This window comes from Bombina bombina, chromosome 1 (assembly GCF_027579735.1).
Source record: "Bombina bombina isolate aBomBom1 chromosome 1, aBomBom1.pri, whole genome shotgun sequence".
In the NCBI taxonomy this organism is placed as follows: Eukaryota; Metazoa; Chordata; class Amphibia; order Anura; family Bombinatoridae; genus Bombina; species Bombina bombina.
The window spans coordinates 875,584,452-875,609,129 of NC_069499.1; the positions used below are offsets into that span (position 1 = coordinate 875,584,452).

At 39.7% G+C, this 24,678-nt stretch overlaps 1 protein-coding gene across 1 annotated transcript in view; it reads left to right on the forward strand.

Moving 5' to 3' along the window:
- The window catches only part of LOC128661460 (capping protein, Arp2/3 and myosin-I linker protein 2-like), a 90,870-nt gene that overhangs the window by 46,742 nt on the left and 19,450 nt on the right, over positions 1 to 24,678 (forward strand). The window contains exons 4-5 of the mRNA XM_053715714.1: positions 3,156 to 3,464; positions 4,820 to 4,927. Coding sequence (XP_053571689.1) covers positions 3,156 to 3,464; positions 4,820 to 4,927 — 417 coding nt within the window. The remainder of the gene's footprint in view (positions 1 to 3,155; positions 3,465 to 4,819; positions 4,928 to 24,678) is intronic.

Below are 24,678 nucleotides of genomic sequence, written 5' to 3' on the forward strand. Positions count from 1 at the left end.
ATCCGGAGGTGTTTGCACAGTTGATTCAACTTTGGGGCAAACCAGAACTGGATCTCATGGCGTCTCGTCAGAACGCCAAGCTTCCTTGTTACGGATCCAGGTCCAGGGATCCCAAGGCAGCACTGATAGATGCTCTAGCAGCACCTTGGTCTTTCAACCTGGCTTATGTGTTTCCACCGTTTCCTCTGCTCCCTCGTCTGATTGCCAAGATCAAGCAGGAGAGAGCTTCGGTGATTTTGATAGCACCTGCGTGGCCACGCAGGACTTGGTATGCAGATCTGGTGGACATGTCATCCCTTCCACCATGGACTCTACCGCTGAGACAGGACCTTCTACTTCAGGGTCCTTTCAACCATCCAAATCTAATTTCTCTGCGTCTGACTGCTTGGAGATTGAACGCTTGATTTTATCAAAACGTGGTTTCTCCGAATCGGTCATTGATACCCTAATTCAGGCTCGAAAGCCTGTCACCAGGAAAATCTATCATAAGATATGGTGTAAATATCTTCATTGGTGTGAATCCAAGGGTTACTCATGGAGTAAAGTCAGGATTCCCATGATATTATCTTTTCTCCAAGAAGGATTGGAGAAGGGATTGTCAGCTAGTTCCTTAAAGGGACAGATTTCTGCTCTGTCTATTCTTTTGCACAAGCATCTAGCGGATGTTCCAGACGTTCAGGCGTTTTGTCAGGCTTTAGTTAGAATCAAGCCTGTGTTTAAACCTGTTGCTCCACCATGGAGTTTAAATTTAGTTATTAAAGTTCTTCAAGGGGTTCAGTTTGAACCTCTGCATTCCATAGATATCAAGCTTTTATCTTGGAAAGTTCTGTTTTTGGTAGCTATCTCTTCGGCTCGAAGAGTTTCAGAGTTATTTGCCTTGCAGTGTGATTCCCCTTATCTGATCTTCCATGCAGATAAGGTAGTTTTGCGTACCAAACCTAGGTTTCTTCCTAAGGTGGTATCTAATAAGAATATCAATCAGGAGATTGTTGTTCCGTCACTGTGTCCTAATCCTTCTTCAAAGAAGGAACGTCTATTACACAATCTTGACATGGTTTGTGCTTTAAAGTTTTATTTACAAGCTACTAAAGATTTTGGTCAAACATCTGCATTGTTTGTTGTCTACTCTGGACAGAGGAAAGGCCAAAAGGCTTCAGCAACTTCTATTTCCTTTTGGTTAAGAAGTATAATCCGCTTATCTTATGAGACTGCTGGCCAGCAGCCTCCTGAAAGAATTACAGCTCATTCCACTAGAGCGGTGACTTCCACATGGGCTTTTAAAAATTAGGCTTCTGTTGAACAGATTTGTAAGGCGGTGACTTGGTCTTCGCTTCATACTTTTTCTAAATTCTACAAATTTGATACTTTTGCTTCTTCTGAGGCTATTTTTGGGAGAAAGGTCTTACAGGCAGTGGTGCCTTCCGTTTAAGCGCCTGCCTTGTCCCTCCCTTCATCCGTGTCCTATAGCTTTGGTATTGGTATCCCACAAGTAATGGATGAATCCGTGGACTGGATACACCTTACAAGAGAAAACAAAATTTATGCTTACCTGATAAATTTATTTCTCTTATGGTGTATCCAGTCCATGGCCCGCCCTGTCATTTTAAAGTAGGTGTTTTTTATTTTTAAACTACAGTCACCAATGCACCCTATAGTTTCTCCTTTCTCTTGCTTGTCTTCGGTCAAATGACTGGAGGTGGCAGTTAGGGGAGGAGCTATATAGACAGCTCTGCTGTGGGTGATCCTCTTGCAGCTTCCTGTTGGGAAGGAGAATATCCCACACTTAATGGATGAATCCGTGGACTGGATACACCATGAGAGAAATAAATTTATCAGGTAAGCATAAATTTTGTTTTTTAGATGTGATATGTGTGTTCCCAGATGTGTGTGACTTTGCGTTCCACAGGTGTATTTGCAACTGTGAACCTTCAGGTATGTGTGTCTGTGTTTCCCAAGGGTATTTGGTATGGTGTGTCACTGTTTATCCCCATGTGTGCACTCAATTTTTTTAATATCCATCCCATTTTTAATCCTAAAACATCAACCGAGACAAATAATTGACATTTTGCATCAAGCACATGGCATCTAGAGAGTCATATGATATGAATTCAGATCCTTATAATGTGAGGTCTCAATTATGTGTTGGTTTTGTAGAAAGAATGGTGCACTCTCCTTGCCCAATCAATTATTATTTTTCTTTAAAAAGTGTCCAGTGGATTTAATATTCATCCAGTTTTTATCAAGCATATGTTATATAGTTGGTCATGTTACCACTTATTTGAAACAAGAGTCTCTTGTTTGACTTTGACATTAGGGGGTCTCATGGATGTATGAATTTCATTTTTTGGCAAAGAAAAGTGATACAGTTTCTTCTTTCATTGCTCTAAACCTGTTGAATTATGGGTTGCAATTTTCACAACAACCTGGTACTTTCTAAAGGGTGAATTGACCCCTCTTTTAAAATGACAGTAAACACTGAGATTTTTATATACAAGCTTTAGTTATGTATAGTAAAGCTTTGCAATATACGTTCATTATTTACTTTACCTCCTTTTCATGTAATATAGCTCTGAAAATTATGCTTTGTTAATGCTCAGAGCTGAAAATACACTCTGCTGACTTCTCAAGGCTAACAGTGCTACATATACTTCCCTATTGGCTTTAACTGATAACAACTGCAAAATAATGCATTAACATTATGACTGTGGCTTCACTTGTCAGCTGCAGACCCAAGCCTGGATTGGCTCCTTCAATTAAGGCAAGTGGTGATTGGAGTTTGACTGTTGAAACACAATTGTAGAAAGCAATTAATTGTTTTAATAATGTTTAGACCTGATAAGGCGTTTAGTGTCCCTTGAAGCAGATGTCTGATTAGTTTTTTTTTTTTTTTTAAAGCTGTACTGCTTTAGAGTCCTCATAACATTATTACTCTGTTTAAAAAAAATATATATTTTCAGAATAATAAAATCAAAGGGTCAAGGGGCCACAGGATCAGACTCTTAGCATGTTTTAAAGCTAGGACAAGCGTTTGCCCTCTCTTGTTCTCTGTGGGTGCCCATACATTCGTTGGTAGCTAGAAAAGGATTGTACTTTTTTTCTTCTTCCTCACAAATCATCCATGAATCCCTTTAAATAGTCTATCTTTTCCTTCTAAGCAGAGAGAGTGACTCCCAAAGTGGCTGAACCAATCAGGAACCCAGTAGAAGAAAGGCTGATCTGGAAGGACCTCGGAAAACAGTTGAACGCAGAACTAAAAGGCAGATGTCAAGAGATAAATTCCTCTCCCCGGAGGTCCTTGGTCATCTTGGAACACACTGAATCTCTACCAGAGAGGAAGTCAGAGGACAGTTGGAGTCTCCCAGGGTTAGAAAGAAGCTCTCCTGTTCCTTCACCCAGTCGTTTCATCTATTTAGAAGACACTTCAGAATCAAAGAATAAATCTTCAGAGATGTTTGGAAATGATGGTATGCACATGTGAGATTACTTTCTTTGTTGCAGCTGTTTTATTATGAAATGTCACTGACAGGGCAAAAAGTACAGTGGTGGTCTCAGATGAGAAAACCAAGGTTCAGGTTTGATGTGATACTTGACTTTGTGGAGATGAAGTAGTCAATACATTTTTACAGTACATAAAGATGTTAAAGATGCTGCCCTTTACATTTCAGTTCAATTATTCTCCTTTAGTAAAAATTTAGATTTTTTTTCTTCAAATATGTGCATATTATTGCCAAATAATAAAGTGCTCCCCTTTGTACACAGTACTTGTTCTACCTATAAACTTTTTTGGACATTATGTAATATGTGTTGTTTTGCAAATACAGCAGAACGACAGAAGACATTATAGAACAGGGCTAGCTTAAAAAAAGGAATGAAAAAGTTGTGTGTGCCAGAGATAAACACCCGTTCCTAACATGAATCACAATACAGCAGCTAAAAGGAGGCAGCCGTCCTTCTTCTTCCCCCTCCCTCCTCTCTTCTTCTTATCCCCATCTTTTCCTTCCTTCCCTCCCTCCTTCCCTCCCTCCTTCCTTACCTCCCCCCTCCTTGCTTCCTTCTTCCCCACCCTCCAATCATTCCTTCCTTTTGTTTCTTTTTTCCCCCTGCATCCTTCCTTTTCACATTCCTTCTTTATTCCTGTCCCTCCCTTTTTCCTTCCTTCCACTTAGATGATTGCGTGGTGTTAATAATGACTACATTCCTCAGAGGAAACCAAACTAGTAGCATTACCATTGCAATGGCCACTTCTTGGACCCAAAAGAAAATATTAATATTGCACTTCAAATACAAATTTAACTAAAATGACTAGAAAAATAATAATTTAAAAGATTTATTATTTTTATTTATTTTTTTATTAAATATTTCGAATATTTATCCTTTATAAGTTTCATTATAGGATTTAGAAACATCTTATCCCCTCTCCTTTACTGCTTTTTTTCAATGGCAGTGACTTGTGCTAAATGTTTTACAACAGTCTTGATTGGCCACAATTACAGATGGGTTACTGGCTTTTTACAGACAGCAATAAGTTGGAGCAGGATTGAGGTACAGTTAGAAAATGGGTTTCCTGACAACCATAGAAAGTAATGTTACTTCCAATTAATTATTTCCTGCCAGTGTGCAGCTGCAGATTTTTTTTTAAGCACTAAGAGTCTGATCCACTATTACTATCAGAGTCACTAATGATACTGGCGAGGCCGTAAAAAATTGAAACAGTATTGTGTTGTAGTCATAAATGTCTTTGGAAACACTATGAGACCTGTTTAATTACTTGACCCATAAATGGCATCTGAAATTCACTTTCTTTCTTTCTTTTTTACAGAACATCTGCTTAAACCTCGGCTCCGTCTGAAACAGTTTCAGAATCGCAGAGCCATCTCAGCACATGAAGAACAGCTCAGGAACCAAGGGTATACGTCCGAACTTGAGAGTAAGGATAATATTCAAAAATGTTAATTGATGGCCCGTTTGGCCCATACAATATGTCTTTCTAGGAAGATTACAGACCACTAGGAATCTTATTTAAATGTTATTGAATTCATACATTTTGTATGAAATTACTAAGGCCTTGCCTGTGAAAAATTATTTATGCCAAGTCTTTTATAATAAAATAATGACTTGCTATTTTGGCAAGCAAAATATTGTGTGTCAGCATATATGGATTGCAAAACTTGAACGCAAACATTAAATGTATTGTTCATGGCTGCTATTAGGGTTGCCACCTTTTCCTAAAAAAATTACCAGCCATGGGTGAGGGTGGAGCTACAAAAGGGCAGAGCCAAAAAAGAGGCAGATTCACTCAAAGTTACATGCCTCTACGAGATTGAGCTTCAGGCTCCTCGGTACAGGTATCGGGTGCCTGGAGCTCAGTTCTCGTATGTCCTATCTGAATCATGGAAGTTTAATATGACCAGACTGTCCCTTTAAATCTTTTCTTCCTGCACTGGAACCATTTATCAAAATAAACTTTGGAACTTTTGCCTTTAATACGTATAACTGGAGACAGCTTGGATCTCAAGATTAAAAATTCAACAGGACACAATCAATCTTTTAAACTAACAAATGTATGTTGTAGGAGGATATTCAGCCCAACAATTACCCTTTTTAACTTATAAGTGTAATTTGCTCTGTGTTCAGTTTTATATTCACATAATCTAAACTTTTGAATATGCAGCTTTACATTAACAGGCAGGATTGTGACTTTCAGAACTATTGGAAAATGTTAAAGAAAAAGATTGAAAAAATACACATGTAATTAAAGTTTATGACAGGATAATCTAAAGTTTATTTCTTTCTTAAGACATGGTGAGTCCACGGATCAGCTATTACTGTTGGGAATATCACACCTGGCCAGCAGGAGGAGGCAAAGAGCACCACAGCAAAGCTTTTCAGTATCACTTCCCTTCCCACAACCCCTAGTCATTCTCTTTGCCTTAGGTGCAAGGAGGAGGTGAAAAGTTTAGGTGTCTGTTAAAGTTTCCTCTATCAAGATTTTATTATTTTTGAAACCTGAGCAGGTTTGTTCTGACCTTCCCTGTCAAGCTGGGTTTAGCTGTATTCCACGTTAGTCTCTTCAGTAGGGCTGTGGTAGCATTAAAGCAGTTAGGAACTTGTGGGGTGGGCCTCACTGTGATTTCCTGGCAATTTTTGCTGCCCTTCTATAGTATGCCAGAGTGGCACTTAGAAATGTAATCTGCATCTTACACTGGGACAGAACATCTTCCTGAGGCAAGAAGGATTTAGTCAGGTTGGCTGGGCACAGTGTGGGACAGAACTTAGTCCTAGAGAGAGTTTGTTAGTTTAAGGGAATAACTTACTCGCAAACGGTTGGTTTTAATATTTTATTTGTGGCTCAGTCAGAAACCCGTAGTTTTAGGGGTTTTCTGTTATGTGTGGTTAATGAAATCTATTCCGTTTCTTTTTCTATCACTTGAGATCGGCCCGTGTTCCTGTACTGACGTCATAGGGGGCGGGCTCCTTCTCCCCAGACGCAGCATGCACTTTTTGTTGGTGCTCTTTTCTCCTGAATCATGAAGAGAGAGAGTACTACGCTGTGTCTGCTACTCGTTTGGCCCCTGCTTATCGGAGAGGTACCCGCAGTCTAAAGGAGGTCGGGTAGGCACCGCAGCATAACGCTGTGGTGTAGGGGGGCTTAAGAGCTTTACTTAAAATATTGGGAGTGATCTATTGCTTTCTAAGTGTTGCTTGGTTTCCATCTTAAGGAGTTTTTTCTCTTAATTGCGGCCACTGTTTTTTCTAATATTAAACAGGCTCTTAAAGAGACAGTTCCGTTTTTTTTTTTAAATTATTTTTTTTGTGTGTGTGTGTATTTATACAGTGTAAAATGGACTTAGTGCCTATATCTGTTGAGGAATGCAAACTTTGTTTGGATGCCCAAGTGGAACCCCCTTGCCATTTTGTGGCTGCTGTGTAGAAAGAACTTTGTTATACAAAGATAGACTGTTTGATTCTGAGCCACCATTCTCTCAAGTGGATGCTGTTCAGGCTATGCCACTGTCTTCTCCACAAGTGTCCCAAAGTGTGCCATCGTCTCACGCAGTGCCCTGAGCTTCCTCTATATCTCATGATGGGGTATTTTTGAAGGCTGAAATTGCGGCCCAGGTTTCCACAGTGGTATCTGAGACTAACCAGGTTGCTCTTTCCCATAAGTCGGAAGAGGAGGATACTTTGGTAGCCTCTGAGTGTGAACTCTCAGATTCAGATAGTGTAATTCCTTCTTCTGATGCTGAAGTGGTTTCCTTCAGATTCAAGCTTGAGCACCTCTGTGTGTTACTAAAGTAGGTTTTAGCTACCTTGGATGACTCTGATATGCCTATCATTGTCAACCCTAAAAAATCGAGTAAATTAAATAGATACTTTGATGTCCCCTCTCCTGGGGAGGTGTTCTCAGTACCAGACCGTGCCACTGAGATTATTACCCAGGAATGGGAAAGACCAGGAATACCCTTTTCCCCCTCCCCTGTTTTTAGGAAAATGTTCCCGGTGGCCGACTCCATAAAGGAGTCGTGGCAAACAGTTCCAAAGGTGGAAGGGGCAATCTCCACCTTGGCCAAGAGAACTACTATTCCTGTTAAGGATAGTTACTCTTTCAAAGATCCTATGGATAAAAAGCTGGAGGATTTTTAAAGAAAATGTATACTCATCAGGGGTTACAATGGCAACCGGTGGTGTGCATTGCTACATTAACCAGTGTGGCCTATTGGTTTGACGCCTTGTCTGAATCCCTTCAAGCTGAAACTCCTTTGAAAGAGATTCAGGATAGGATATATGCTCTAAAGTTAGCTAATTCCTTTATCACTGATGCTTCTTTGCAGGTCATTAAATTGGGGTCCAAAATATCTGGCTTTGCACTCTTAGCGCATAGAGCGCTATGGCTTAAATCTTGGTCTGCTGATGTTTCTTCTAAATTGAAGCTTTTGGCTATCCCTTCGGCTTTGGCAGAAATTATTTCCGACATCACAGGGGGTAAAGGATCCTTTCTGCCTCAAGATACGAAGAACAAAATGAAGGGATGGCAGACTAATTTTCATTCCTTTCGTAACTTCAGAGGAAAGTCTTCCCCTGCCTCTACCAAACAGGAACAATCCAAGGCCTCTTGGAGGCCTGGTCAGTCTTGGAACAAGGGGAAGCAATCCAAGAAACCCGCAGCTGAATCCAAGTCAGCATGAAGGGTTTGCCTCCGATTCGGGATCGGATCAAGTGGGGGCAGACTCTCTCAGTTTGCGCAAGCTTGGGAAAGAGATGTCCTAGACCCGTGGGCAGTGGAGATATTTTCCCAGGGGTACAAGTTACAGTTCAAAACCTTTCCTCCCAGGGGCAGGTTCCATCTCTCAAGATTATCTGTAGACCAGATAAGAAGGTCAATTCATGTCAACCATAGACCTGAAGGATGCGTACCTGCACGTGCCCATTCACAGGGACACAAATATCTGAGGTTTCCTATCTAGACAAACACTTTCAATTTGTAGTGCTTCTATTTGACCTCGCCACAGCTCCCAGAGTATTCTCAAAGGTTCTAGGAGCTCTATTGGCTATTAAATCGGGCCCGGGAATTGCAGTGGCACCTTATCTGGACAACATTCTGGTTCAGGCGCCATCTTTGCAACTAGCAGAATCTCATACAAGATGTTGTTGCCTTTTCTTCGTTCTTACCGTTGGAAGGTCAATTTGTTCTCTTGTCCCGGCAACAAGAGTGATCTTCTTAGGAACCAATATAGATTCTCTATCAATGAAAATATTTCTGACAGAGGTCAGAAGAGCCAAGATTCTGTCCGCTTGCCTGTCTTTAAAGTCTGCAGCACGACCATCAGTGGCCCAATGCATGGAGGTAATCGGGTTGGTGGTGGCTTCCATAGACATACTTCCGTTTGCTCGGCTCAATTTGAGACCTCTACAGCTATGCATGCTCGCTCAGTGGAACGAGGATTATACAGATCTATCTCAGAGAATAGTTCTGGATCAATCTACAAGGAACTTCCTGCCGTGATGGCTGTCCCAAGAACAGCTGTCCCAGGGGATGTTTCCAAAGACCCGCCTGGGTAATTGTGACCATGGATGCCAGCTTGCTAGGTTGCGGAGCAGTCTGGGACTCATTGAAGGCCCAGGGACTTTGGTCTCAGGAGGAATCTGCTCTCCCCATAAACATTCTGGAGTTGAAAGCGATCTTCAATGCCTTGATCGTTTGTCCTCAGCTGGCCCTAGCTTGGGCCATCAGGTTCCAGACGGACAACATAACCTCAGTGGCCTACATCAACCACCAAGGAGGAACCCAGAGTTCCTTAGCCATGAAGGAGGTGGCACGGATCATCCAGTGGGCGGTTGCTCACAATTGCTGTCTATCTGCCATCCACATTCCAGGAGTGGACAATTGGGAAGCGGACTTCCTGAGCAGACAGACTTTTCATTCTGGGGAGTGGGAGCTCCATCCAAGAGTGTTCTCCAGGTTGACAATCAAATCGGGATTACCAGAATTGGATCTGATGGCGTCTTGTCAGAACATAAAGCTCCCAAAGTACGGCTCGAGGTCAAGAGATCCTCAAGCTTTTCTGATAGACGCTCTGGCAGTTCCTTGGAACTTCAGGTTGGCATATCTCTTTCCTCTGTTTGCTCTTCTTCCACGAGTTATCGCCTGGATCAAGCAGGAGAAAGCATCAGTGATTCTAATAGCTCCTGCGTGGCCTCGCAGGATCTGGTATGCAGACCTAGTAGAGATGTCATCTCTGCCTCCGTGGAGACTACCTCTGAGGAAGGACCTTCTACTTCAGGGTCCCTTCCTTCATCCAAATCTCACTTCTCTGAAGCTGACTGCTTTGAGATTGAACTCCTGATTTTAGCTAAGTGTGGGTTTTCTGAATCGGTCATAGAGACCATGATTCAGGCTTGTAAGCCTGTCACTAGAAAGATTTACCATAACATATGGCGTAAATATTTTTATTGGTGTGAGTCTAAAGGATATTCTTGGAGTAAGGTCAGGATCCCAAGGATCTTATCTTTTCTCCAGGAAGGCAATGAGAAGGGGTTATCTGTCAGTACCCTCAAGGGTCAGATTTCTGTTTTATCCATTTTGTTGCACAAGCGTCTGGCAGACATGCCGGATGTACAATCCTTTTGTCAGGCCTTGATCAGAATCAGGCCTGTATTTAAATCAGTTGCTCCACCTTGGAGCCGTAACCTTGTTCTTAAAGTTATGCAACAGGCTCTGTTTGAGCCTATGCATTCCATAGATATTAAGTTGTTATCTTGGAAGGTTTTGTTTCTTACTGCTATTTCTTCTGCTCGGAGGGTTTGCAAACTCTCAGCTTTGCAGTGTGATTCTCCTTATCTCATATTTCATTCAGATAAGGCAGTTCTCTGTACCAAGTTTGGTTTTCTTCCTAAGGTTGTTTCGGACAGAAATATTAAGCAGGAAATTGTTGTTCCTTCTCTCTGTCCTAGCCCTTCTTCTCATAAGGAACGTTTGTTGCACAACTTAGATGTTGTGCGGGCTCTTAAATTCTATCTGCAGGCTACGAAAGATTTTCGTCATTCTTCTGCAATGTTTGTTTGTTTTTCTGGAAAACATAAGGGTCAGAAAGCTACTGCCACTTCTCTTTATCTCTGGTTGAGAAATATTAATCATTTGGCATATAAGACTGCTGGACAGCAGCCTCCTGAGAGAATTACAGCTCATTCCACTAGGGCGTTGCCTTCTTTTTGGGCTTTCATGAATGAGGCCTCTGTAGAACAGATTTGTAAGGCTGCGACCTGGTCTTCTTTGCACATTTTTTCTAAATTCTATAGATTTGACACTTTTGCCTTGGCTGAGGCTGCTTTTGGGAGAAAGGTTCTGCAAGCTGTGGTGCCTTCTGTTTAGGTTACCTGTCTTGCCCTCCCTTATCATCTGTGTCCTCTAGCTTGGGTATTGATTCCCAACAGTAATTGCTGATCCATAGAGTCCACGGCCCTCCCTATTTTCAGACAGTTTTTTTTATATAAACCTCAGGCACCTCTGCACCTTGTGTTGCTTCCTTTCTCTCCTTTTCCTTCAGTCGAATGACTGGGGTTGTGGGAAGGGAAGTTATACTTAACATCTTTGCTGTGGTGCTCTTTGCCTCCTCCTGTTGGCCAGGAGTGATATTCCCAACAGTATTTGCTGATCCATGGACTCACCATGTCAACAAATAAATTAATATATCAGGTAAGCATAAATTTCGTTTTTCTTGTTCTGCATAAATTATTTCAAACGTAAGTGACTAAACTAAATATGGCGGTAGCGGTTTTGTCCCTTTAACTAGTTTATTTTCCACAAAGTGAAGTAAACAAAGTTCCAGAGTGTCTTAAAGCATATGTACAAAGAATATATGGATATATCGATTTAGTTTAAATCCAGTTAATATTATGTTGACAATATTTGAGAACCTGTACACATTTCCAATACACTAACTACTTTTACTAATATGGAGATAAATCAAAACTACTTTGGTTTGCGCAATATCTACTGACGTCATAACGTTATGCGGATGTGGAATCTGATTGGCTGTACGTAGTAAGGGCACACACCTAAGGGCAAGCTGAAACCTGAGTGGGAAAACTGTTAATTGGTTACGCGGCCAGAATTTATTTTGATATAAGATGCTCCGCTAAATTGGAAAGGAGTCCCTGGACGTACTTGATGACGGCAGCACACATGCGCAATGCGCCCCACGGACAGTCGCACAATAAAAAGCTGAAGAAAAAAAACAGCTTTTGCATTGCCGGTATTTTACTAATGCCGACACCGGATCCTAATCGCCGATTACCAGCTGTGCCGGTAAAATAGTAGCTGGGTGGCAACCCTAGCTGCTATGTAAAATTTGCTTTTATTGTCTCCATTTTAAATACAATTTAACTTAGCCAAGAACAAGTCTGATTGGAAAAAAACATGCATTGAATTTGTATCTATACCACAGGTTAGACCTATTAGTAAAGGCTGCTGTATCACTGTACAAAGGGCCAGATTACATGTGGTGTGCTATGCAAACACCTCTCAAAGTAAACTTTTAAAGCGGGCGGGTTAGCTCGCGCATTACAAGTTAAAAGCAAACTGTCTGCGTGCGAGCGAAACCCGATGCACGCTAACTTCATGACTTTGGATATCGTGACCTTGTTAACTTCTGCTCCCCACAGACTCCAATGGAGCAAGCTGAAGAAAAAAAACATATTACTCGTGCACTACCCTGACACCGCGTTAGACCTACATCGCTAAACCTGAAGGTCATTAATAATATTTTACATTCCAATGTTCTACACATAGAAGAAAAATGTTATTTTTATTTTTAAACACACACACACACACACATATATATATATATATATATATATATATATATATATATATATATATATATAAAATATATATATATATATATATATATCTATGAATACAGTGCCATCTACTAATATTGGCAAACTTGGTAAATATGAGCAAAGAAGGCTGTGAAAAATTGTCTTTATTGTTTAAACTTTTGATGTTTTGTTAAAAAAATACACAAACATACTCTGCTCTCATCTCATGGGTGACAAACAATTGCAAACACAACACAGGTTTATAAAAAAAAAATGTTTGTTAAATATATGTGTGGCACAATTATTGGCACCCTTTTAGTCAATACTTTGTGCCACCTCCCTTTGCCAAGATAACAGCTCTGAGTCTTCTCCTATAATGCCTGATGAGGTTGGAGAATAGATGGCAAGGGATCTGATACCATTCCTCTATAAAGAATCTCTCCAGATCCTTCAAATTTCGAGGTTGACGCTGGTGGACTCTCCTCTTCAGTTCACCCCACAGGTTTTCTATGGGGTTCAAGTCACGGGACTGGGATGGCCATGGTAGGACCTTGATTTTATGGTCAGTAAACCATTTTGTATTGATTTTGATGTATGTTTTAGATCATTATCCAGCTGTAAGATCAAACCACTACCGATTTTAAGCTTTCTGGCAGAGACAGTCAGGTGTTTACTTAATATCTGTTGACATTTGATAGGGTTCATGATGCTAAGTATCCTAACAAAATGTCCTGGTCCTCTGGCAGAAAAACAACTCCAAAACATTAAAGAGCCACCACCATATTTAACCATGAGCATGAGGTACTTTTTCATATGGCTACATCTCTGTGTGCGCCAAACCCACCTCTGGTGTTTCTTGCCAAAAACCTCTATTTGGTTCCATCTGACCATAGTTCCGGTAGTGTCTGGCAAACTGAAGATGCTTGAGTTTGTATTTGGATGACACTTTTGAGGCTTTTTTTTTTCTTTCTAATTTCACGATGAGTCCACGGATCATCATTAATTACTGTTGGGAATATCTCTCCTGCCCAACAGGAGGCGGCAAAGAGCACCACAGCCGAGCTGTTAAATAACTCCTCCCTTCCCTCCCACTCCAGTCATTCTCTTTGCCTACGTTTAGAGCAACGAGGTGGTAATGTTAGGTGTTAGAAAACATTCTTCAACCAAGAGTTTATTATTTTTTAAGTAGTACAAGATTGTGCTGCTTTGTTCTGGGGTGTAGCCGTAGTCCATATCAGTCTCTTCAGTAGAGCAGTGGTGGCTTTAGAGCAATGGGAAATTGTGGGACATAATTCTCCCATACTGATGCTGCCCTAACCTGGGAGCTACCTTTGCTGTCGGGCAGAATATGAGGTAAGTGCTGACTTTTATTTCTGGGGTTTAAAGGAAAGAACTCAGAAAAAGTTGGACACTTTATTTCATAAGGATGGGACATATAAGGAAGCCTTTATTAGAATTGGGCACTTTATATTTATTTGACATGACTTCTCCTTTATTCTCAGGAGACTATATGTGCCAGCTAGACGCAGGCACTGGGGCAAGCATATGATTCTGGTGGTTCACATTTCTCGGCGGTTGCATAAACAAACATGCCGACCGGGAGATGACTGTATTGGCAACGCCCATGATGGGCGGTACTAGGGGAGGCGGCATTTGCGTTGCGCGCCTTTTCCCCTTCTCTTCCGGATGCAGGAAAGCGTAAGAGAGTGTGAAGAGAAGTTGTATAGCTGATGCATCATCTATTATAACATGTTTAATTAGGACCGGAGACTGTCTTCTGCTGTTGCGGTTGAGTTCCGGATCTGAATAGTGTGGATATGCTGCTCAGAGGGAGTCAGTTTTATCAGTCAGGCAGGCACCTCAGCAGAGTCCTGCTGAGGTATAGAGGTGAGTTGCAATATTATTTAAGCTTTTCTGCCACCTTTACTCTTAAATAATAAAAAAAGAAAAAGAAAAGTGACCATTTTAAAATTTAAAGTGACAGTAACGTTTTTGTATATTTTAATTTTTATTAAAATATTCAAAGTTTTTTTGGATAGTTGAATTCATTGTGAATCAGAATGGACCAAGAGGCCATGCAAAGTGTCTCTTGTTCTTTGTGTTTGATGCCAATTTGGAACCACCAATCCCTTTCTGTTCCTCATGTTTTGAGAGGACTTTAAACCTTAAGGGATAGTCTTTTTTCTGAGACAACATTTTCCAAAGGGGATGCTGTTCAGAAATCTTATGACAATATTCAATATACGCAGTTTTCTCCTCTGGAGTTCCAAAATTTTGACTGCCCTCACATGCAGTGCCCTGCGCTTCCTCTATATCTCATTCTGGGGTTACTTTACAAGACATCGCTCCTCTCATGTTTTCTGCAGTTTCAGATGCGTTGTCTGCTTTTCCTATGTTACAGGGAAAGCTTAAGAGGAAAATCAGATATTCAGTAGGCGAGGTTTCTGACGCAGTTATTGCTATTGTGGATGCCTCCTCTCAGAAGCCTGAGAAGTGGGATACCGTAGTAGCATCTGAAGGTGAAATTTCAGATTCTGACAGTGTAATTCTTTTTACTGATACTGAAGTAGTATCCTTCAGGTTTAAGCTTGAACACCTCCGTCTGCTACTTAAGGAGGTTTTAGCTACATTGGATGACAGCGACTCCACGGTCGTTGTTGATCCTAAGAAATCCAGTAAGCTTCACAAATATTCGAGGTATCTTCCTTGATAGATGTGTTTACGGTACCAGACAGAGCTTCTAGGATCATTACTAAGGAGTGGGAGAGACCGGGTATCCCTTTTTTCTCCATCTCCTATATTTAAATAAATGTTCCCCATAGCCGTCTCTGTCAAGGAGGTTTGGTAACAGTCCCCAAGGTGGAAGGAGCGGTTTCCACTCTATCTAAGAGAACTACTATACCCATAGAGGATAGATGTGCTTTTAAAGATCTTATGGACAAAAAATTTAGAGGGGTTACTCAAAAAGATAGATGTACACTAGGGTTTACTATGGGAACCAGCTGTGTGCATTGCTACCGTCACCAGTGCGGCAGCTTATTGGTTTGATGCATTGTCTGATGCTATTAGGACAGACACTCTCCTGTATGAGATCCAGTATAGGATAAAAGTTCTTAAATTGGCTAATTCTTTTATTACGGTTGCTAACTTTCAAGTTATCAAACTGGGAGCGAAAATTTCAGGTTTCTCTGTTCTAGCGCGCAGAGCCTTAGGGTTAACCTTGGTCTGCGGATGTATCCTCTAAGTGTAAGCTTCTAGCGATACCTTACAAGGGGACAACCTTGTTTGGACCTGGCTTGACGGAAATAATTTCTGATTTTACGAGAGGTAAGGGTCATCTTCTCCCACAGGATAAGAGAAACAAACAGAAGGGACGTCAGAGTAATTTTCGTTCCTTTTGAATCTTCAAGGGAAATTCTTCCTCTTCCACTTCCAAGCAACAGTCTAAGTGGAAACAATCCAAGGAGCCTACTATTGAATTTAGGACAGCTTGAAGGGCATGCTCCCGATCTGGGACCGGATCTTGTAGGGGGCAGTCTTTCCTTCTTCGCTCAGGCCTGGGTTCGAGATGTTCCGGATGCCTTGACTGTAGACATAGTGTCCCAGGGATACAAACTCAGAGTTCAAAGTTTTCCTCCCAGAGGCAGGTTTCTGCTTTCAAGATTATCTGTAGACCAGACAAAAAGAGAGGCGTTCTTACACTGTGTAAAAGACCTTTCCGACCTGGGAGTAATAGTTCCTTTTCCGATACAGGAACAGGGGCAGGGATTTTATTCCAATCTGTTACTGATTCCCAAAAAAGAGGGAACCTTCAGACCAATTCTAGATGTCAAGAGTCTAAACAAATTTCTCAGAGTACCGTCCTTCGAGATGGAAACTATTCGTTCCATTCTTCCTTTGGTCCAAGAGGGTCAATTTTTGACATATGTGGATTTAAAGGACGTGTTCTTCCATGTTCCTATTCACAAGGATCATCACAAGTTTCTAAGGTTTGACTTTCTAACCAAACACTTCTTATTCGTGGCTCTGCCCTTTGGTCTTGCTACAGCTCCTAGAATTTTTTCAAAGGTTCTGGGATTGCTGTTGGCGGTGCTTCGGTTTTGGGGCATTGCAGTGGCACCCTATCTGGACAACATCCTGGTCCAGGCGCAGTCCTTTCAACAAGCAAGATTCCACACAGAAATGTTGTTATACTTCCTGCGATCTCACGGATGGAAGGTAGATTTGGAAAAAGAGCTCCTTGGTTCCAAATACAAGGGTAACTTTCTTGCGAACCATAATAGATTCCCTATCAATGAAGTTTTTTTCTGAATGTAGTCAGGAAAGCAAAGATTTTCTATTCTTGCCTAGCACTTCAGTCCACTCCTCGGCTATCAGTGGTTCAGTTGAAGGTAATCGGGCTGATGGTGGCGGCAATGGACATAATCCCATTTGCTCGGTTCCACCTAAGATCTCTGCAGTTATGCATGCTCAGACAATGGAACGGAGATTATGCGGTTTGGTCTCAACGAATACTACTGGAGCAGGAGACAAGGGATTTTCTTCAATGGTGGTTGTCTCAGGATCATTTCTCCCAGGGGACCTGCTTCACAGATTCCCTTGGGTAATGTGACAAGTCGCCAGCCTTTTCGGTTGGGGAGCAGTCTGGGGCCCCCTAAAGGCTCAGGGAGTCTGTTCTGCCTATAAACCTTCTGGAGCTGAGAGCGATCTTCAATGCTCTTCTGGTCTGGCCCTAGTTAGCCTCGGCCCAATTTCTGAGGTTCCAGTCGGACAACATAACTTCAGTGGCTTTCATAAATCATCAGGGAACGTGGAGTTCCCTAGCAATGACAGGGGTAGCCATGATTATTTGGTGGGCGGAGACCCACTCTTGCTGTCTGTCGATGATCCACATTCCAAAGGTGGACATCTGAGTGGCGGTTTTTGTAATAAGGCAGACCTTTTTTCCCGGTGGAGTGGGAACTCCAGCCAGAAGTGTTTATCCAACCTCATTTTCAAAGGGCGTCAGTTGCAGTTGGATTTCTTGGCTTTTCAATAATTTGCCAAGCTTCCGAGGTACGGGTCGAGGTCAAGGAACCCTCAGTTGGTACTGATAGTCGCTCTGGTGGTACCTTGGAATTTCTGTCTCCCATACCTATTTCCTCTGTTTGCTTTTCTTCCTTGAGACTTGACTCCAATCAAGCAGGAGAGGGTGTTGGTGATCCTCATATCACCAGTGTGACCTCACAGGATTTGGTATGCAGTCCTGGTGGACTTGTCATTTTCCACCTTGGAGACTTCCATTGAGGAGGGACCTTCTACTTCAAGGACCCTTCTTTCATCAAGATCTAAGTTGACTATTTGAAGATGAACGCTTTATTTTATCTAAGCATGGATTTTGAAATCGGTCGTTGAGATCATGTTTCAGGATCGTTAGCCTTTGACTGGGAAAATTTTAACCATAAGATATGGCGTAAATATTTATGCTGATGTGAATCCATGGACTACTCTTAAAATCGAATAGAGTTTGGATTCCTTTAATTAAGTCTTTTTCTCCAAGAAGGTTTGGAGAAGGGATTATCGGCAAGTTCCCTAAGGGGTCGAATTACTGCCTTGTCTATTTTGGTTACATGAACGTCAGGCGGATTTTCAGATGTTCTTCGTTTAGTCAGTCCTTGTTCAGGATCAGGCCTGTGTTCAAATCCGTTATTCTTTCTTGGAGTTTTAATTTAATTCTTAACGTTCTCCAAGGGGCTCAGTTTGAGCCGCTGCATTCCTTAGATATTTAGTGTAATCTTGGAATGTTTTGTTTCTTGTTGCTATACCTCTGCTCGTAGAGTGTAAGATCTCTCGGCTTACAGTATAAGTTTCCTTTCCTTATTCTTTATTGGAAAAGGTGGGTTTAAATACTAAATTAGGGTTTCATCCCTAAAGTAGTTTCGGAATGGAACATTGATTAGGAGATTATTGTTCTTTCCTTGTGTCCTAATCCTTTTTGGCAGGACTTGGTATGTGCATTATGATTCTTTGTACAGACGACTAGGATTTTCGTTAGTCTTCTGTTTAACGTTAAAAGACAGGAAGTTACAACTATTTCTTTTACTTTGTGGGCATTCAAAATGGAGCCTTTTAGGGAACAGTTTTGCAAGCCTGCAACCTGGTCCTCTCTTCTATAATTTTGTCTGTTTTGCATTGGCTGAGGCCTCTTTTGGGAGAAAGGTTTTTCAGGCAGTGGTGCCTTCAGTTTAGGTTTCCTGTCTTGGCCCTCCCTTATCATCTGTGTACTCTAGCTTGGGTATTGATTCCCAACAGTAATTAATGATGATCCGTGGACTCATCGTGTCATTAGAAAGAAAAGGAAATTTATGCTTACCTGATACATTTATTTATTTCTTGACATGATGAGTCCACGGCCCGCACTGTTATTTAGACAGGTTGTTAGTATGTTATAAATTTCAGACACTTCTGCACCTTGTTTTTTCCGTTCTCTTCTTTACTTCGGTCGAATGACTGGAGTGGGAGGGAAGGGAGGAGTTATTTAACAGCTCTGCTGTGGTGCTCTTTGCCACCTCCTGCTGGGCAGGAGAGATATTCCCAACAGTAATTAATGATGATCCGTGGACTCATCATGTCAGGTAAGCATAAATTTCCTTTTTAAGCCCTTCCAAACAACTTGTGGTGGTGTAGGTGACATCGGATTGTAGTTTTGTAGACTTTCTGACCCCAAGATGCAACTTACCTCTGCAATTCGGAAAGAGAAAGGATGGCCTAAGTGCCAGATAGTGTACCCTATCGCCCGGGAGGTAAGGACGAATACTAGTCAAATCAATCAGATAAAAGCTGGTTAAAACAATTTAATCAGATGTACAAATATAAAAAATATTTAATCAGATGAACAAATATAATAAAATTCACTTCATGGATATATGGAAGAAAATAAAAAGTCAATAAATTCCAGATAAAATGTGCAAAAACACTAAAAACAATGGTAATCAATCTCTATATGAGAACAACTGGTATACAGTGATGATAATAATAAAAACTGGTATAACAATAATACAATATAACAATAAAACAATGATTAGGTGAATTTCCAATGTTCCAAATGGAGTGAAAGAGTACTTGTGTGAGTGATGATCAAATGTGTGTCCAAATAATCCAAAAAAGTTCCAAAATGTTCCAAACAATAAAATCCAAACAATGAAATCCAATGTGTCAGTGGTAACGTGAAAAATAGTACTAGTAGAAAAAATATATATAAAAAATAAGAATGAAATAAAAATAAAAATAAGGAAACTAATAGCCAGTGATAATGTCAACAACAATCCAAAAATAGTGTCTCCATATTCTTCTGGTAGTGTAAGCAACAGTGAAAAAGTTCAAAAATATAAAAACAGCAATGCAATAATCCTCCTGTGGAAAAATAAAACAAATATAGTGTAGAATGTTCTGAGATTCGAGGTAATAATGAAATAAGGCCTACCAGTGCTGGTCTACGCGTTTTGGCCCATGCTAGGCCTTTATCAAGTCTTGTTTATTATCACTGGCTATTAGTTTCCTTATTTTTATTTTTATATTTTTTCATTCTTTTTTTTTTCATTCTTATTTTTTATATATATATTTTTTCTACTAGTACTATTTTTCACGTTACCACTGACACATTGGATTTCATTGTTTGGATTTTATTGTTTGGAACATTTTGGAACTTTTTTGGATTATTTGGACACACATTTGATCATCACTCACACAAGTACTCTTTCACTCCGTTTGGAACATTGGACATTCACCTAATCATTGTTTTATTGTTATATTGTATTATTGTTATACCAGTTTTTATTATGATCATCACTGTATACCAGTTGTTCTCATATAGAGATTGATTAAAATTGTTTTTAGTGTTTTTGTACATTTTATCTGGAATTTATTGACTTTTTATTTTCTTCCATGGATCCATGAAGTGAGTTTTATTATATTTGTTCATCTGATTAAATATTTTTTATATTTGTACATCTGATTAAATTGTTTTAACCAGCTTTTATCTGATCGATTTGACTAGTATTCGTCCTTACCTCAGTCTCCTTTAGGGTAGGCGCCTGGGTCATCTCACTATTTATTACCTCTGCAGTTCTCCAGCTGTGATCCTTGGAGATATTTTGGCCACTCGAACCATCCTCTTCACAGTGTGGTGAGACAATATACATGTCCTCTTCCAGGTTGATTTTATAACATTTCGAGTTGACTGGAATTTCCTTATTGTTGCCCTTATTGTGGAAATATGCATTTTCAAAGCTTTTGCTATTTTCTTATGACCACTTCCCATTTTGTGAAGTTCAACAACCTTTTGCCACACATCACAGCTATATTCCTTGGTCTTACCCATTGTGATGAATGACTAAGTGAATTTGGCCTATGTGTTATCTCATATTTATACCCCTGTGAAAAAGGAAGTCATGGTTGAACTATTTCATGTTCCTAGTCACCCAGGTGTACTAAAAAATATAAAATATCAATGGGAATATACTTCAAATATATTTTTCTCATATGAATTCATAGGGTGCCAATAAATGTGCCACACACATATGTAGCAAATATTTTTTTTTTATAATCCTGTGTTTTGTTTGCAATTATTTGAAATCTGTGAGAGCAGATTATTTTTGTTTATTTTTTTGATCAAAAGGTTAAACAATAAAGACAATTTTTAACAGACTTCTTTGCTCATATTTGCGGGCCTGTAACCCAGGCTGCTCTGGGATTAAAAGACATTAAAAAGCTGTCTGTCAGTGGTCAGGGCTGTGGAGTTTGCTGTGGCTTAGGATGTGTACCCAGTCCAGTATGTAAGTGCGGTCAATTCCTGTGTTTTGTATTTACATTGGGGAGGTTACAAAAGCCTCTGTCAACCTGGGAGGTTCCCAGTTGGTTTGTTTGGAAGTATGCATTGTGTGGGTATTGGTTTAGGGTCCCAGGGAGGGGGAGACCTTGTTGTGGTCCTTGATCCTTTGGTGCCAAATGTAACTGACTTCCCCAAGTTTTGCTTTTAAACATTACTGTGAATCTGCTGGTGAGTGCCAGGTTTTCTATGTGTTGTGTGTGTATATATATATATATATATATATATATATATATATATATATATTTTATATATATATATATATAGACATGTCTACTTTAAAATACAAAGAAAAATTTCTAACAATAGCACAAAACACTAATTTTGCTTATACTGTATAGCTTTATTATTATATTCTGGGGGGTAGTTATCAAGCCGTCAACCTCAAATACACTGGAATTCCGCAGCATATTTGTGGCGAGGCTGATTCGCCTTAGTTATCAAAGGCTACAGACCGGCAAAAGTAGAATTTTGTGACATAAACTTTCGATCCGCCGGACTCCGTCCGACACAGATCGATTCTTACGTCACTCCAGATGTTCCGCACACAAGTACGGCACAATCTGACTACTTTTGCTAGTTATCAAAAAACTAGCAGGTACACTCGGCCTGGAGGCGGCGGATCCCATAGGAATCAATGGGAGTCTGACCATAGCGAAAGTACAAGTTCGCTGCTGCCAGACATCCCATTGATTTCTATGGGAGCTGTCTACACCTAACACCCTAACATGTACCCCGAGTCTAAACACCCCTAATCTGTCCCCCCCTACACCGCCGCAACTAAATAAATGTATTACCCCCTAAACCGCCGCTCCCGGAGCCCACCGCAAGCTACTCTATACCTATTAACCCCTAAACCGCCGCTCCCTGACCCTGCCGCAACTATAATAAGTGTATTAACCCCTAAACCGCTGCTCCCTGACCCTGCCGCAACCTATATTAAATTTATTAACCCCTATCCTGCCCCCCCTACACCGTCGCCACCTATAATAAATTTATTAACCCCTATCCTGCCCCCCACTACACCGCCGCCACTGTAATAAAATTATTAACCCCTAAACCTAAGTCTAACACTAACCCTAACACCCCTCTAACTTAAATATTAATTAAATAAATCTAAATAATATTTCTATTATTAACTAAGTTAATCCTATTTAAAACTAAATACTTACCTGTAAAATAAACCCTAATATAGCTACAATATAAATAATAATTATATTGTAGCTATCTTAGGATTTATTTTTATTTTACAGGCACCTTTCAATTTATTTTAACTAGGTACAATAGCTATTAAATAGTTAATAACTATTTAATAGCTTACCTAGCTAAAATAAAGAGAAATGTACCTGTAAAATAAAAACTAACCTAAGTTACAATTACACCTAACACTACACTATACTAAAATAAATTATTCCTATTTAAAACTAAATACTTACCTGTAAAATAAACCCTAAGATAGCTACAATATAATTAATAATTACATTGTAGCTATCTTAGGATTTATATTTATTTTACAGGTAACTTTGTATTTATTTTAGCTAGTTAGAATAGTTATTAAATAGTTATTAACTATTTAATAACTACCTAGCTGAAAGAAATACAAAATTACCTGTAAAATAAATCCTAACCTAAGTTACAATTAAACTTAACACTACACTATCATTAAATAAATTAAATAAACTACCTACAAATAACTACAATTAAATACAATTACATAAACTAACTAAAGTACAAAAAATAAAAAAAATAAGTTACAAACATTTAAAAAAATATTACAACAATTTTAAGCTACTTACACCTAATCTAAGCCCCCTAATAAAATAACAAACTCCCCCAAAATAATAAAATGCCCTAACCTATTGTACATTAAAAAAGTTCAAAGCTCTTTTACCTTACCAGCCCTTAAAGGGGCCTTTTGTGGGGGCATGCCCCAAAGAGTTCAGCTCTTTTGCCTGTAAAAGAAAAATACAACCCCCCCCAACATTAAAACCCACCACCCACATACCCCTAATCTAACCCAAACCCCCCTTAAAATAACCTAACACTAATCCCCTGAAGATCATCCTACCTTTAGTTGTTTTCACTCAGCCGAGCCACCGATGGAACTGAAGAGGACATCCGGACCGGCAGAAGTGATCATCCAAGGGGCGCTGAAGAAATCTTCCATCCGATGAAGTGATCCTCCAAGCGGCGCTGAAGAAATCTTCCATCCGGGCGAGGTCATCTTCCAAGAGGCGCTGAAGAAGTCTTCTATCCGGGCGAGGTCATCTTCGAAGCCGGGTCTTGAATCTTCATCCCGCCGACGCGCAACATCCTTCTTTCCCGACGGACTACCGACGAATGAAGGCTCCTTTAAGGGACGTCATCCAAGATGGCGTCCCTTCAATTCCGATTGGCTGATAGGATTCTATCAGCCAATCGGAATTAAGGTAGGAAAAATCTGATTGGCTGATGGAATCAGCCAATCAGATTCTAGTTCAATCCGATTGGCTGATCCAATCAGCCAATCAGATTGAGCTCGCATTCTATTGGCTGTTCCGATCAGATTAGGTGTAAGTAGCTTAAATTGTTGTAATATTTTTTTAAATGTTTGTAACTTATTTTTTTTATTTTTTGTAACTTAGCTTTTTTATTTTTTGTACTTTAGTTAGTTTATGTAATTGTATTTAATTGTAGTTATTTGTAGTTAATTTATTTAATTAATTTAATGATAGTGTAGTGTTAGGTTTAATTGTAACTTAGGTTAGGATTTATTTTACAGGTAATTTTGTATTTCTTTTAGCTAGGTAGTTATTAAATAGTTAATAACTATTTAATAACTATTCTAACTAGCTAAAATAAATACAAAGTTACCTGTAAAATAAATATAAATCCTAAGATAGCTACAATGTAATTATTATTTATATTGTAGCTATATTAGGGTTTATTTTTCAGGTAAGTATTTAGTTTTAAATAGGAATAATTTATTAAAGTATAGTGTAGTGTTAGGTGTAATTGTAACTTAGGTTAGTTTTTATTTTACAGGTAAATTTCTCTTTATTTTAGCTAGGTAGTTAATAACTATTTAATAGCTATTGTACCTAGTTAAAATAAATTGAAAGGTGCCTGTAAAATAAAAATAAATCCTAAGATAGCTACAATATAATTATTATTTATATTGTAGCTATATTAGGGTTTATTTTAAAGGTAAGTATTTAGTTTTAAAAAGGATTAATTTAGTTCATAATAGAAATATGATTTAGATTTATTTAAGTAATATTTAAGTTAGGGGGGTGTTAGGGTTAGTGTTAGACTTAGGTTTAGGGGTTAATAATTTTATTACAGTTGCGGCGGTGTAGTGGGGGCAGGATAGGGGTTAATAAATTTATTATAGGTGGCGACGGTGTAGGGGGGGCAGGATAGGGATTAATAAATTTAATATAGGTTGCGGCGGGTTCAGGGAGCGGCGGTTTAGGGGTTAAACTATTTATTTATTTGCGGCGAGGTGCGGG